Below are 15234 nucleotides of genomic sequence, written 5' to 3'. Positions count from 1 at the left end.
TAATGATATTTAGATGCTAGTATTTACTTGTGACGCTATGCTAGGCTATGCTAGTCAGCTTTTTTACTGTGGGGGGTGCTCCCGGATCCGGGTTTGGGAGGAATTAGAGGTTAATATGGTCGAATCCGAAAACAAGACGTTTATTCTTTCAGTGAAATACGGAACCGTTCCGTATTTTATCTAACGGGTGGCATCCATAAGTCTAAATATTCCTGTTACATTACACAACCTTCAATGTTATGTCATAATTACGTAAAATTCTGGCAAATTGGGCGGCCCAAACTGTTGCATATACACTGACTCTGCGTGCAATGAACGTAAGAGAAGTGACACAATTTCACCTGGTTAATATTGCCTGCTAACCTGGATTTCTTTTAGCTAAATATGCAGGTTTAAAAATATATACTTCTGTGTATTGATTTTAAGAAAGGCATTGATGTTTATGGTTAGGTACACATTGGAGCAACGATACGCACTGCATCGATTATATGCAACGCAGGACACGCTAGATAAACTAGTAATATCATCAACCATGTGTAGTTAACTAGTGATTATGATTGATTTATTGATTGATTGTTTTTTATAAGATAAGTTTAATGCTAGCTAGCAACTTACCTTGGCTTCTACTGCATTCGCGTAACAGGCAGGCTCCTCGTGGAGTGCAATGTAATCAGGTGGTTAGAGCGTTGGACTAGTTAACTGTAAGGTTGCAAGATTGAATCCCCCGAGCTGACAAGGTAAAAATTAGTCGTTCTGCCCCTGAACGAGGCAGTTAACCCACCGTTCCTAGGCCGTCATTGAAAATAAGAATGTGTTCTTAACTGACTTGCCTAGTTAAATAAAGGTGTAAATTAAATCGGCCATTCCGATTAATCGGTCGACCTCTAATGGAGATTGTTTAGTGCCTTGAATAAGGGGTTAAATACATGTGTCCTTTCTTATATCTCTCAGATATAGGACAGAATTTCCTTTAGATTTTTTTTTAGGGAGGATTGTTGTTCCATATATTGAATCTGTTATTCAACGCTTTTCTATGGGCTAATAGCAATAATGCCAAATCAAATGTTTCATCCCCRGCTTAGACAGGGCTTAGACTCTAGCGTGTTAAACAGAGATACTGTATCAGCAACACTGATATTCTCACACACCGTAAAAACATGTGTTGCATATGTTGGCTCGAAGGACCACATAAAACGTTGAATCTTTATGCCACTTGGTAGAACAGTTGACTGCCTTAGTGGCTCCTATTTTATTGAAGAGAGAGAATCCTTGGTTCTTTCTTACCAAATTAGCCAGTTTGTCCAGACACTCGTTGATCTCCTGGCTGTGGCTAAGGCCGATGTGGGACTTCCCCATCAGACGCCTCACCTTCTTCCTGATGTCATTCTTGTTCACCTGGACAGACAGAGAAGGATATACAGACAAACTTAGCAAGAGACGTCGGAAAACATGCGATGCCTACTTATCTGAACATTCGTAGTTGCTGCAGTTGACATACGGGGGTTACGGAGTGAAACATTGTGTGTGATAGACCCACCTTAACCATTAGCATGTAGGCGATCATATTGTGCAGTAGAGTAGCTAGCAGCCTGTCCTCATCGTCCTCCAGGCGCTTACGGTCGTGGTCCCCGAGTGACAGGTATCTGTGTAAACAGTAGTAACCATCAGCCTCTAAACAGGAAACACAGCTATACAAGGATGGCTGTCATTTCAAAAATACAGATCCACTCTAATAGGCAACCTGTACCTGTCAATCATCTCTTGAGGTCCCTGGTCCATGCCCATCCCCTCTCTCTCCAACATGACAGCATCCAAGTAAGCATCCTCCCAGAACTGGACCTGGTCCCACAGTGTAGAGCGCTCCTTACCTACACAAATATAAACACACACTGCTTATCTGTGTCCAAAAGGGGACACACTTACACAAAACACATCATGACCACAATCACAAGGGCACACAAAACCACAAAACTAGTCTACAAAATCATCTCCAGGTCAAAATCCCCTTCACACTGACAACTACTGTACATGTCACCACACACTCGCCAGTAGACATGCATTAACATACACATGATCCCACAGATCCTTACATAACTGCACACACACACACACACAAACACCCACACAATCGAACAAACACTCATACGAACACCCACACAATCGAACACACATCCATACGAACACACATCCATACGAACACACATCCATACGAACACACATCCATACGAACACACATCCATACGAACACACATCCATACGAACACACATCCATACGAACACACATCCATACGAACACACATCCATACGAACACACACACCTGACCATGTGATTGTTGAAAATGTATTGTCAACCAAGAGATATTGTCTCTTGTTTACTTGTCCATTGTCCTGCTACATTGTTTACAAAACCATCCACTCGGTGTGATGGGAAATCCAGTGGCGGTAAAGATCAAAGCAGCACTTCAAAGCACCAGACAATACACAAGTGAGCACCAGAGCCCWGGCGGGCATTTCATCCAAGCACAAACATAGAAGGTCAAAAGGTGAAAGAGGTCAGCCCTACTCAGAGAGAAGGTTTCCATGGCAGCATCCTCCAGCTGGTCCCACATGGAGCTCTTGTCTCGCCCTGCAAGGTGTTCCCGGGACACGCAGTAGGGAGGAAGAGGAGCAGCAGAGCAAAGAGGGTTAAGCTCAGAGCTGAGTGGGTTAATGACAAACCAAGAGAAGAGAGAGACCACAGGAAGGGGTGAAAGCACAAATAAATAGACCCAATTCACTGCAGACCTACCTTCACGCTTTATAGTACAGTTCATGCAGTGTTAGTCAAATAGTGAGAAAGAGTTAGACGAATCAGATAGATATGCAGTACCAGAAAARGTTTGGACACACCTACTCATTCAAGGGTTTTTCTTTATTTTTTACTATTTTCTATATTGTAGGATAAGACATCAAAACTATGAAATAACACTTTCCACCTTCTCCACTGCGGTCCCATCGATGTAGATAGCGGGGTGCTCACTCTGCTGTTCCCTGAAGTCCACGATCATCTCCTTTGTCTGTTGACGTTGAGTGAGAGGTTGTTTTCCAGGCACCACACTCCAAGMGCCCTCACCTCCTCCCTGTAGGCTGTCTCGTCATCGTTGGTAATCAAGCCCACTATTGTTGTGTCGTCTGCAAACTTGATGATTGAGTTGGAGGCGTGCATGGCCACGCAGTCATGGATGAACAGGGAGTACAGGAGGGGGCTGAGCACGCACCCTTGTGGGTCCCCAGTGTTGAGGATCAGCGGAGTGGAGGTGATGTTTCCTACCTTCACCACCTGGGGGCAGCCCGTCAGGAAGTCCAGGACCCAGTTGCGCAGGGCGGGGTTCAGACCCAGGGCCTCGAGCTTAATGATGAGCTTGGAGGGTACTATGGTGTTGAATGCTGAGCCATAGTCAATAAACAGCATTCTTACATAGGTATTCCTCTTGTCCAGATGGGATAGGGCAGTGTGCAGGCGATTGCATCGTCTATGGATCTATTGGGGCGGTAAGTAAATTGAAGTGGATCTAGGGTGGCAGGTAAGGTAGAGGTGATATGATCCTTGACTAGTCTCTCAAAGCACTTCATGATGACAGAGGTGAGTGCTACGGGGAGATAGTCATTAAGTTMAGTTACCTTTGCCTTCTTGGGTACAGGAACAATGGTGGCCATCTTGAAGCATGTGGGGACAGCAGACTGGGATAGGAAGAGATAGAATATGCCTGTAAACACACCAGCCAGCTGGTCTGCGCATGCTCTGAGGACGCGGCTAGGGATACCGTCTGGGCCGGCAGCCTTGCTTGGGTTAACACATTTAAATGTTTTACTCACGTCGGCCACGGAGAAGGAGAGCCCACAGTCCTTGTTAGAGGGCCCCGTCGGTAGCACTGTGTTATCCTCAAAGCGTGCGAAGAATGTGTTTAGCCTGTCCGGAAGCAAGACGTGGCATGTGTGGTTGCCACCGTGAAGCATGGAGGAGGAGTTGTGATGGTGTGCGGGTGCTTTGCTGGTGACACCATCTGTGATTATTTAGATATCAAGGCACACTTAACCAGCATGGCTACCACAGCATTCTGAAGTGATACGCCATCCCATCTGGTTTGCGCTTAGTGGGACTATAATTTGTTTTTCAACAGGACAATGACCCAACACACCTCCAGACTGTGTAAGGCCTATTTAACCAAGAAGGAGAGTGGAGTTCTGCATCAGGTGACGTGGCCTCTACAATCACCCAACCTCAACCCAATTGAGATGGTTTGGGATGAGTTGGACCGCAGAGTGAAGAAAAAGCAGCCAACAAGTGCTCAGCATATGTGGGAACTCCTTCAAGACTGTTGGAAAAGCATTCTAGGTAAAGCTGACGGAGAGAATGCCAAGAGTGTGCAAAGCTGTCATCAAGGCAGAGTGGCTACTTTGATGAATCAAAAATATATTTATCTGTTCAAAACCTTTTTGCTTACTACATGATTCCATGTGTTATTTCATAGTTTTGACGTCTTCACTATTATTCTACAAGGTAAAAAAAAAAAAAAAAAAACTTGAGCGAGTAGGTGTGTCCAAACTTTTGACTGGTACTGTATGTATGTTTTGCCTTATAGGAAGGATTCACTCAGCAAGATGACATTACAATGAGCAGCACCGCAGATGTGAGATGAGCACGATGCAAGACAACAGAGACATTTAGCATCGCGCTTCAACGTTCTTTGATGTTGCGGAAATTGACCTGATATTGTGTTTACCTTGTGCATGCAACATCTCGCTGAGGCTACTCGATATTTAATGTAACTTTTTAACCACAAAGTTGAACAGAGGGAGACTAAAGAAGGCACTGGAATATATATTAAAACCCACAGCCTTTCTAAAACATCAGTCATCTGGAACGTACCCAGCAGGCCATCACACAGGTAAATCCTCATGCTGATGTCTTCCAAGGGCTGGGTGGGAGGCCCCTTAACCACGACAGGCACGAGTTTAGCCTTCACCTCCTTCACACAAGGCTTCATCTTTTGGGTCTTACCCTGGGAAAACACCACAAAACATAAATCATGGGATAAATTCGTCTTGCCAAAAATGTTCAAGGTTTTCCTGCATTTACAAGATTGACATCCACGGAGAGACTTCATGTCCCGCAGCGAATGCATTTGCACTTATCGAAAACGCCCCAAAAAACAAAACAGTTGCATGAATATTAACTGGTGAATCAAGCAGTGTGATCAGCCAGGAAGGACTTTCCACTCACAAACACTGAGCTGGTGGCCGGGTTGGTCTCAATCTCGCTGTCGGACAGTGTTCCCCTGGAGAGGTTGAGGTGGGGGGCTTGCCTGCCACCCAAGCCCTCCCCAGTGGTGCTACTCAAGTCACTGTCAGCTCCCAGCGTCTCCCCTGAGCTGTTACTTATCTGGAGGGGTCAGGGGTCAAAGTGTCAGGAGACTAGTGAATATCAGGCATACTGAGACACAGAGAACTCACACTGACTAAGGCTAAAAGAGACAAGAGTTAGATAAGTACTCCTCAACCCTGCTCTTGGAGAGCTGCAGTACTACAGGTTTTTTTGAGGATCACTGAGTTACACTAAGGCTAAGAAACACTGGGGAAGAGGTAGATTAGTATGACACGTACGGTTTTGGCAACAGCCATTGTGCCAGGCTGAGACAAAGCAAGACAAGAGATGAGTAGGACTAAAGTTAGCAAAGACTAGAAATTAATCAAGCTCGGAATTTAGTAAGATTGGGAAGCAACCTGGTTTGGGATAAGTGTTACTGGGGATGTATGGCTTGAGCTTTAATGAGTGTAGAGCCTTGAGTGTAAACCTTGTAAGACTAAGGATAAAAATTGAGCTTAGGGATAAGCGGGCCTTGGGATGAGTCACACTGAGGTAAGGTTGAGAGGGGCTAAGGATCGGGTTGAGATTGTTTCTCTGTGTTGGCCGCGCCCTACCACTGTGCTGGCCTCTGAGTCCTGGCTGGTGCTTCTGGTAAGGACTGGCGGTTCAGTGCCGGTCACAGACTCTGTGTCACTCTTCTGCAAAGCAAGACCGAGAAAGACTGAGAAAGAGAGGTGAGCAGACAGACAGTGGTCTAAAGTACTTTAAAGTACTACGTAAGTTGTTTTTTGGGGTATCTGTACGTTACTACATTCCTAAAGGAAATAATGTACTTTTTACTCCATACATTTTCCCTGACACCCAAAAGTWCTCGTTACATTGACAGGAAAATGTTCGACATTTTGACAAGAATGAGAACCAGCAGACAAGCACCAGAGTTGGGGGATAACCGAAATGCAACAAGTGTCAGATTCAACGTGTGCATTYTTCCCTTAGTTACAAGAGCTGGCTTTGGAAAAGAACAGACCTGGGATCCAGAGGTGACGCTGAGGCCACTGTCAGCACTGATCTGGGACTTCTTCTCCTCTGTGTCAGTCAGCTCAGGGTGCTGTTTCTTAGCCCCCTCCGCTCCTGCAGGATACATGTTGTTGTCAGCACAGGTGCCATGCGCACTTCCACACTGCCCCCTTACGGAGTGTCACATGATTGGCAACTGGCAGAGAAGTGGGGGAGGGGGCTGGTGACCTAACTGCTACTGAAAGGCTTGCACACATCGCACTGAATGTGGATTTAGCGTTTGTCTTCCGATCTGAATGACGACACTTTTCACACGATTCTCCATGTAAAATTGGTGCGCACTCGGTTCGCAAATTACGTTCAGAGGTGCAAGGTATTCTCGGCCAGCAAACGCTATTGGTGTGTCTGACCTCTAATACCATCACGTTGGGATTGACCGGAAATACTGGCCCTACAATAGGGCCACTTCATTTAACCGGAGGATCTTGCCTTTCTTTTTTTGTTGTGAAATTCAATGAACAACAGTTACAACAGCTATGTTGTTTTTTTTATATTCAGGAAGCAATTTAAAAAAATTATAAATCGGTCATGTTCAGTAGGCCAAAACAGAAGAAAATGGTTCAAAACAGAGAGATCAAATCCCATTTGTTTTCTGTTGCAAAACATTGTTATGTGTGCCCTAATGAACATGACCCAGCTGTCAGATTTCAATAGACCAAGCATGTGACTATTTAGAGGCAAGTGGAGAGTGCAAAATCAGTAGGAATATTGATAGATGTACATCAAACTGTAATTGACAAAGGCAGATACCAATATAAAAGAGGTCAAAGTTACAAAAATGGACATACAGACTCAGGCAGTTAGGCATGCAGACAAACTGAGGGACAGTCAAAATAGGAGACCACTTTCTGCACAAGTTTGCTTTCAGACAAGCATTGACCAACGGCACTGTTGTTAATATATCAGTCAGTTGTTGCAGAAACACCTTGTTACGACTCACATAATGCACCTCTAGGAAATTGTTACTAAAATTAAACAAACGCTGGCCTGCAATCTGTACATTTTGAAGAGTCCAGGACATCAAACCTTTTAATTGGAAGAAAGTACAGTCAATTATAATGGGGCAAATGTTCAATGCAAATGTAACCATGACTTGACTTCTGTGATACATTTGGTCATGCAGCCAACAAACCTGCAAGAGATGTTTGTACTCTAACAAACTAGTGTGTATTCATTCATGGCTCAGTTATGTTTTCTTGTTGTACAATTTAACTTCTTGCCATGTAGTGATTTTCCAGAAAAGCACATTTGCTAAATTAAAATGCCACAACTTCCTTAACTTTGATAGAACCTCAAGAGCCCAGGAAAATAGGGAATGTTTGGGATTAGGTATGGGTCTGACAGACTACGTTTCCAATGACTATTTCACAACTCAGTGAATAGGAATGGAAAAAGTTGTTGGCAAACATATGACAGAGGAGCTCTATGGAAAGAAAGAGGAACTTCCTACATTATGACTCCTGATTTGAGATATGCAAGTGTAACTCAAGTTATTCCACTGATATCAAGACGTGATTCACCCCAAATTCCCAAAACGTTACGTACACACCTCAAATCAAGATTATAGACCTAGAATAATTATCCATGTCAACATGATCACTTACATGAACTATTTAAATCATTTGTGACTAATAAACATAAGTAGGTTGGGGAAAGGTGGAGAAAAGGGCGTGGAAGTGTTAAGAGCTGGCGGTTATGCAATGCCCCAGTCTTTTTTTGTGTGTGAAAAATATCTTACTCTGTTGTTTTTCCATAGCTTTTTGCTTATCCTTTTCATGGTGCCTGCTCCACAATTCTACCCAAGATGCATTGCAAGCAAGGAGAGAAAGACAGAGAGAGTGTCAGAGAGCTGGTTGAGTAGGCAGGTATGGAGGATGAGCATTAGATAAACCATAACATAAAACAAAATTAAGCATWAAAAAAAAGAAGAAGTTATTTTAACAATTGAGGATGTTTTGTAATGTCTGCGAGTAGTCACATTCCAGCTTGGCAATATGGAACACTATGACATAATTATCTGTATGCAGAGTTTGATCCATTGCCAGTTACTGCTACTGAGGTGTAACATTACAACACACCCAACACTCCTGGACCATGGTCCTGGAGAACCACACAAGGGAGAATACTGGGGTTCCTTGAAAATGTTCTGTGACCGAGGAGTTAACTTATTGGCTAGCAGTGTGTGGCTCTCCAGAACCAGTGTGACAGAGGCAGCAGGGCTTGGGTGAAGGGCATGGGATGGGGATGGAGTGGCCAGCCAGCTAGCAGGCAAGTTGAATGGAGCTGTTGCAGAAGCAGGGGTGCAAGTCTCAAAAAGACATTCTGTAGAATTGAAGCTGCATCTTCCCAAAGAGAGAAAGGGGACTGGTGAAGTGAGGGTAGGTTGGTAGGTAGGGAGATTGAGGGAGTTGGGTGAATCTGTCCCCTGTATACAGACCCAAAGTAACATTTGAGATAGTAGAATGGTGGTCGAAAGGAGAAGCAATGCTTCACTCCTTCTCCACGATGTTCAGTGTTAAATTAGCCCTATCCCTAAGCTAAATGCCAACCGTGGCTTGCTAACGGTGAGCATGACATTTGTCTCTTCCTTGGGCCTGTTTACTGGGGAGTGACGCTCCACCCTCCATGCTAGAGCTGAGAGAGCTGCTACTTGTACAGCACGCTTTAAAGGAAACCTGCAGTAAAGGCAGAGACAGGTGGTCAGACTCCTTAGCACGGTACTGCAGATTTGGAGTTTCGAGAAGACAACAGAAAACGAAGACATGCACAGTCAAGGTGCTAGGAGGGAAACAAAGGAGGACTCCACGAGAGGAGGCGGCAAACAGGGGCACTCAACATTCAGAGAAGGGAGGGAGGAACACATAACNTTGTACAGCGCGCTTTAAGGAAACCTGCAGTAAAGGCAGAGACAGGTCTTCAGACTCCTTAGCACGGTACTGCAGATTTTGAGTTGAGAAGACAACGGAAAACGAAGACATGCAGTCAAGGTGCTAGAAGGCAAACAAAGGAGGACTCCACGAGAGGAGGCGGCAAACTGGGGCACTCAACATTCAGAGAAGGGTGGGTGGGGAGGGACACAACACATCCAGGCCGTGGGTGGTGGGCTCAATGCAAATATTTCACACACGCCTACACCGCTCAAAGCTGTTACAATCTCACACACATAGCAACATATGATCCAAGGCCAGATCTGGAATTCAAATGTGGTTATTTGTAAAATTTGGTTGGAGTTGCGTGATGTGCAAATATGCAACCTGTGTMCAAATATTAYGGCAAACCAGCATAKTGYATTTAYGTTCTAAATATATTTCAGAGTTTTACAGCTTTAAATGCTGACCCATTGGGCGCACATCAGTGGTGTGGGTCAAAGTGGATGGAATATCATAAGGGGCTCTTTTTCTAAGGGGAAAGCACTCTCCTTGTTGCCTGGTTGGAGAGAGGTGGGTCAAGGGGTAGGGCAGGGTTTAGACTGGTGAGCAGGGGGGCAAGGGGTGCTCTCAGAGYGCATGCAAGGGGGGATGGGGTGGGCTACACACCAATGGAGGCAATAAAATTCTCCTCGTTCAGACTCCGGGTGTCAAAGTGGTGGGTGCCTTTGCCCCCCGAGGTGGGGTGCGGCAGTTGGAGACGGGGCACCACGAGGAGCACCGGGGGCCTGGTGCTCTCCATGCGGGCAGACGGGCTCTCCTTGCTGCCCGGGCTGCTTGCAGAGTCACTGGGGCTCCTCTTGTGCTTCTCTGGGTCTACTGGGGCCACCAAAGAGGAAAAAGGGAGAAGAATAGGGAAGGGAAAGAGATAGTAGCGAAAGAAGAAAGAAACAGTGTAGAGTTGCAGTAGGAGGTTTGAAGGTTAGAATAGACGGTTGTTTGTAGGGGTGTGAACGTTCAAACGCTAAAACAAAATTGGGATCCTAACATTAAGAAAACGATGTGCATACAGCAGCTGCGCAGAAGTCTGTGAGTTGTGATTCTGGATGGCCAGATAGCTACCAACACTGACAAGAAACTGCCATGTGGGGAATCGTAAGTGACACATTTAAGCTAGTTTCATCTTGTTCTTGATACCAGGTCTTGTTTTGAGGTATGTTGACTGATTTTCATGTCAATGCTAATATGGCAATAATTCACTAGCTAGCTAATCAACAACTGTAAAGATGTATTTGAGAGACAAAAAGTGCTCATTGTGCAAATGTGTTTGTTTTCAAACACATTTGCACAATGATATAGATATAGTTTACATGATATGATATAGATATAGTTTAGACAAAATATAGTTTACATGTCAACAATCTAAGCCAACCCAGTCTGTTTCGCCCCATAGTTGCGCACGCATCGGCGTTGTTGCTAAACAACCAACCCGTCTATGCACACGTTTTTTTCTGGATGCCTGGGGCGTATTCATTACGCCCATTCTGCAAAACGTTTCTTAAACGGATCAAAAAAGGTAGGGAGCTACTTGCATTTGTCCAATAGAAACTTGTTTAAGTTGCAAAACGTTTTGCAACTATTTAGACTAATGATTACACACACCCCTGCTCTTTCTCTTCGCAATGCGAGTGCGTGTTCAGTCTTCGGTCTGTTGCGTGTAGACTATTCTAGTTTATTCATTGATGACAGGTCCTGCTTTACTGAAGTTGCGAGACATTGTAAGCCAAGAAATTGCGAGATACAGCTTTTGATTGCCGATAGGTAGGCCTAGTGCACGGTTCTGACTGTCTGCCTGGTGACTGACCTGCCTATACTGTGCCCCTCCCCCTCCCCTCCCCCTGTCCCTTGCTAGCTAGCTATGAAAGATGTGATTGTTTGTATTCTCGTAAGTACGGCAACTAATCCGTTTCTTCCATTCCAAAAAAATCGGAATCTTAGGAGTGATTCCTAGCGGAATCGAATCTTAGCACTTAGAAATGGGAGTCGACATGCAAGGAGTCGAAGAATCAATTATTTTGGAGTCGATGCTCCAACACTACGTCATCGTCGTTAACGGTTGGAAAAATGGCAGAGAAAGGCAAGCAACAGTATCAAAGTCCTGTATTGCAATATTTTAAGAAGTTACGTGAAGAAGGAAATGTAAACTTTGCAGCGTGGAATTGAGGTCCAGTAATGGCAGTAGAGGTGCAATGCTTACCCATCTAAAAGGGATGCACCGAGACCCAACCCGTTGCTGGCAGTAGCAAAGCTGCACTGTGAATTTGAGTTGAATTTCTATTAAATGTTTTTTTTWATCGTTTGTCACATCCCTAGTTGTCTGCTCTTATGACCCAAATTCACTCAGTGAATGCTTAATTAAACTGCAAAGGTCACCTAAAAATGAGGCATGCGTTGACGGTACTGACTCAAGAGGTTAAACCTGAACTCACTGCTGTAAAAACCTACGGCTTACTTTTCAGATGAGTTGATAAAAGAAAAAGACAAAAAAGGCTGGCCCCAGAAATGATCTAGATTGCACTCCTTTTCCTATCCAATACTTACGTTGCCTTTAAGTGGAGTATATGAAACGCTGTCAAGCACTTCTTTGGTTTCAAACAAGAATCAAGCATCAGTCACTTTCATTTTTTCAGAGGAAATAGTTAAGCCGTAGTTTTGGGAGGGGGCATGACATGCTGATTGAATGTGTCCTTTGAGAGAAAATGTTGACACTTTCAGTCGAGTATAGGTTTCCTGAACGTTACCTTTGGTTTGGTAGTGGGTGCGTGCGATTTCCAGCAGAACGAAGACGCTGGCCATGCCTCCAAGCCCGGCATTGGTGTACGAGTGTTCCAGACTAGAAACGGTGCACTTCAGTATGTCTAACATGCCCTTGTAAACCTTCCTGCTAATCTCCTGAAGAGTAGAACACACACGCACAGTTTAATTGAAAGGTGTTATTCAGCTTTAATTCAAAATCAAGGTTAAAAACACAATTACAACTTCTCTCCCCCTCTCTTGCCCAATTCCTTTCTCCACTCACCACATCCCGGATGACCTCCTGCCTGACATCCTCCTCTGACTGGACAGCCCGGTTCAGCTTGCTCAGCACGAAGACGCGCAGCTGCTCGTTCTCCAGCAGGCGGCGCACCTTCTTCATGTTGAGCCAGCCCACGCCTTGGCCATCCAGCACGCTCTGCACCACCTCCTTCAGGAACTGCTGGTTCTCACTGGGACAGACACAGCTCTGGTTCAGTCACTCCGATCACACTCCCTTTTTTGTATATGTCACCGTTGGCTCTTAAGTTATATCAATCCCCTTCAGGAGAAGGGTTGTCTATCCCMTATCCAGGTCTGTCATTTGACATTATATTGGCCAGAAAGTTTATGACAACCAGCTTTTGTTTTTTGATGGCCAACATGATATCATGAAGACATTATGCCATGAAGGTGGTAAACTAATTCAAATATGGCAGTCAGCGTGAGTTGTCAAAGAATGCCATGACAGCAAAGTCCTGGTAATACAGTCTCATAGGGGTCTGTTACCTGGTGTTGTTGGCACGGCCCTGGGGCGAAGGGGACTCTCTCTTGACTGTGGGACTGTGCTTAATGACCGACGACTTCTGGTCAACGAGCGCCCTGGGGGGACCGCGGGCRCCTCCTGCAGGAGCCATATAGAACAATGAGGTCTCTATAGTAAATACCATGGAAAACACAAAACCATAACCAACGACAAGTCGGGGACATACAAAGAGAAATACTAGTCGACTTGATACAGGAAGAGCTTATACACTTCACTACAAAGCCCCTAAATCACATAGTCTRCGGTGTACTAATTAGAAAACCACATCAAAGACGGGACACATCCTGCATACATGACAGGACACACTCACACACATACATTTTCAGTGGCAGGGACACTAGCTAATGACTAGCTGAGCTACAGGTTTCATATTCAAACACTAAAAGGTGAGGGACAGATCAACTGGGACGTCACACAGAAGGAGTCAAAATGGCGCTGTGTTTGGGCATCACACATTGGCAGAGAACAGAGGCGAGGTCAGATCGGAGCGGGATCTGCATGGCAACAAGACAAGTTGTGTGTCATGCAGAAAAAGAACGAAAAATACAGATGGCTCGACAATCACACACACGGCTAACGGAAAGCTCCACACTGTAGTGTTCATACGGTTAGTCACCTTGTACAGTTTGACAGACACTCACATGAACACACAGTGACATGGCATATGGTGCATCCCCTGCAGAGATTTGGCCTGTGAACAATATTATTATCAAACCGATTATAATATTGTTGCGCCTACATAACTTACCCACTGGGCAGACCTCAGTTCAACGTCTATTTTTGATTTACATTTGGTTGAGTTGTCAACTAAAGAGAATCAACACCAAAAAAATGTATTCCCTTACGTTGATGACTTTTTGCAAATCCAATCAGTTTTCCACGGTGATTCAAAGTCACTTTTTTTTTATGATGTGGAAACAATGTTGATTCAACCAGTTTTTGCCCAGTGGGTAGCCTGTTTGACACTGAACATTTAAGCTAAAGCTAATGTCTTGAATGTGAGGATACAAATTAATACATCCACCAAAAATGCATTGGGTCCTTGTCATAAACAGACATTGGCTGTTACCAGTATATCCAATTTTGTCATGGCATTTCGTAGCCATTATTGTAGGCTCTATGACCGCATGTTACCAAAGACCTCACCTGACAACGATGTCATTTTCCCCCACATTTTCCGAAGCATCGTCCATAAGTTGTACAACATGCATCAAAGCACTTCAAACAATTCCATTCCATTTGATCACTGTGGTACTGGTACAGATGCTCAGTAACCACAAAGCCAGCTAAGTGTCCAATGACAACTCCAATCAAAACTGGTGACTATGAGTTTAGGAAGTAAGACAGAACAGCACTCTTGGTGCTGTGAGACCGCACTCCTTAATTCAATTATCAATGAAACAGTGTTTAAAACTAACTCACAGCACTGGAAGAATGATGTCATGCCTTACCTACAGGGTAGCAGTTTTGATTGGCTAAGGCCTGCCTCCACTGGCAAGGTGATGGGAGGTCTAGGTGTGCATGTGTGAGACCAAAGAGGTGGCCAAACAAGCAAATATAGCTTCTTGCTTGGCTTGGAGAATAATGGGAAAGCTGATGTTGACCAACTCGAATCAACATCTTGTCAGGTCCCATACAATACTGTGGAATGCAGAGACTTAGATTGGCACAAAAAAATAAATAAATGAATGGCATCATCTTCACAATTGTCAATATGGGATGCACAGCTTCTAACAAGCTAAGATCGTGATGGGCCCGAACCAAACTAACACAAAGACGTGTGGATGGGTGGAGTGACTCGGCAAAGGTTAGTGATTGGGGGAACAGTCACTGTGGATGGTGAAAGACAACAGGACAGACTCGATGTATGACGATGAATGAYCTCTCGATGGTGCATGTCAGGTGACAGAGGAGTGAGAGGGTGAGCGAGGATGGATGCCGGGAGATGTAGTTGACTGGCTAGGAGAAGCATGCAGCCCACGCAGTTTTAAAGGGCGGAACCCACCTTCTCCACTCACCGGACCGGCCTCTGTAATTATCTCCATTAGAGAATTTAGTCCAAATACTGGACACAAAACCCAGAATTAGTGCAGAGAAGTGGGAAGAGGGACAGAGAGGGACACCGGCCCAGACCGAACCAGTCTGAACATCAACACACAACACACATGCACAGCAACACATTGACAGAGCGCACAAAGAGTGCAGAAAATAAAAAGAAGAAGAAAAAGAACGAGGGAGACAGACCAAGGAAGGGGGAAGGACATTTTTTAATCTCAAAAGGTTATGGCCATTAAATTTCATGGCCAATCTTACATGTGGTGATT

At 44.7% G+C, this 15234-nt stretch overlaps 1 protein-coding gene across 15 annotated transcripts in view; it reads right to left on the bottom strand.

Annotated features, from left to right (window-relative positions):
* The window catches only part of madd (MAP-kinase activating death domain), a 79367-nt gene that overhangs the window by 15922 nt on the left and 48211 nt on the right, over positions 1 to 15234 (bottom strand). For 5 of the 15 annotated variants that reach the window (XM_070445331.1, XM_070445322.1, XM_070445324.1 and 2 more), the window contains 14 exons: positions 14916 to 14975; positions 12874 to 12988; positions 12371 to 12557; positions 12093 to 12243; positions 9961 to 10170; positions 8163 to 8219; positions 6375 to 6478; positions 5962 to 6045; positions 5264 to 5422; positions 4910 to 5042; positions 2564 to 2626; positions 1748 to 1868; positions 1538 to 1643; positions 1285 to 1395 (listed from right to left, as the gene is read on the bottom strand). In XM_070445331.1, coding sequence (XP_070301432.1) covers positions 1285 to 1395; positions 1538 to 1643; positions 1748 to 1868; positions 2564 to 2626; positions 4910 to 5042; positions 5264 to 5422; positions 5962 to 6045; positions 6375 to 6478; positions 8163 to 8219; positions 9961 to 10170; positions 12093 to 12243; positions 12371 to 12557; positions 12874 to 12988; positions 14916 to 14975 — 1661 coding nt within the window. The remainder of the gene's footprint in view (positions 1 to 1284; positions 1396 to 1537; positions 1644 to 1747; positions 1869 to 2563; positions 2627 to 4909; positions 5043 to 5263; positions 5423 to 5961; positions 6046 to 6374; positions 6479 to 8162; positions 8220 to 9960; positions 10171 to 12092; positions 12244 to 12370; positions 12558 to 12873; positions 12989 to 14915; positions 14976 to 15234) is intronic. The other 10 variants (XM_070445323.1, XM_023995159.3, XM_070445329.1 and 7 more) reach the window with 7 other exon arrangements.

The sequence above is a fragment of the Salvelinus sp. IW2-2015 genome, linkage group LG10 (assembly GCF_002910315.2).
Source record: "Salvelinus sp. IW2-2015 linkage group LG10, ASM291031v2, whole genome shotgun sequence".
Taxonomy (NCBI): Eukaryota; Metazoa; Chordata; class Actinopteri; order Salmoniformes; family Salmonidae; genus Salvelinus; species Salvelinus sp. IW2-2015.
This window is presented reverse-complemented; position numbering and strand designations above follow the sequence as displayed.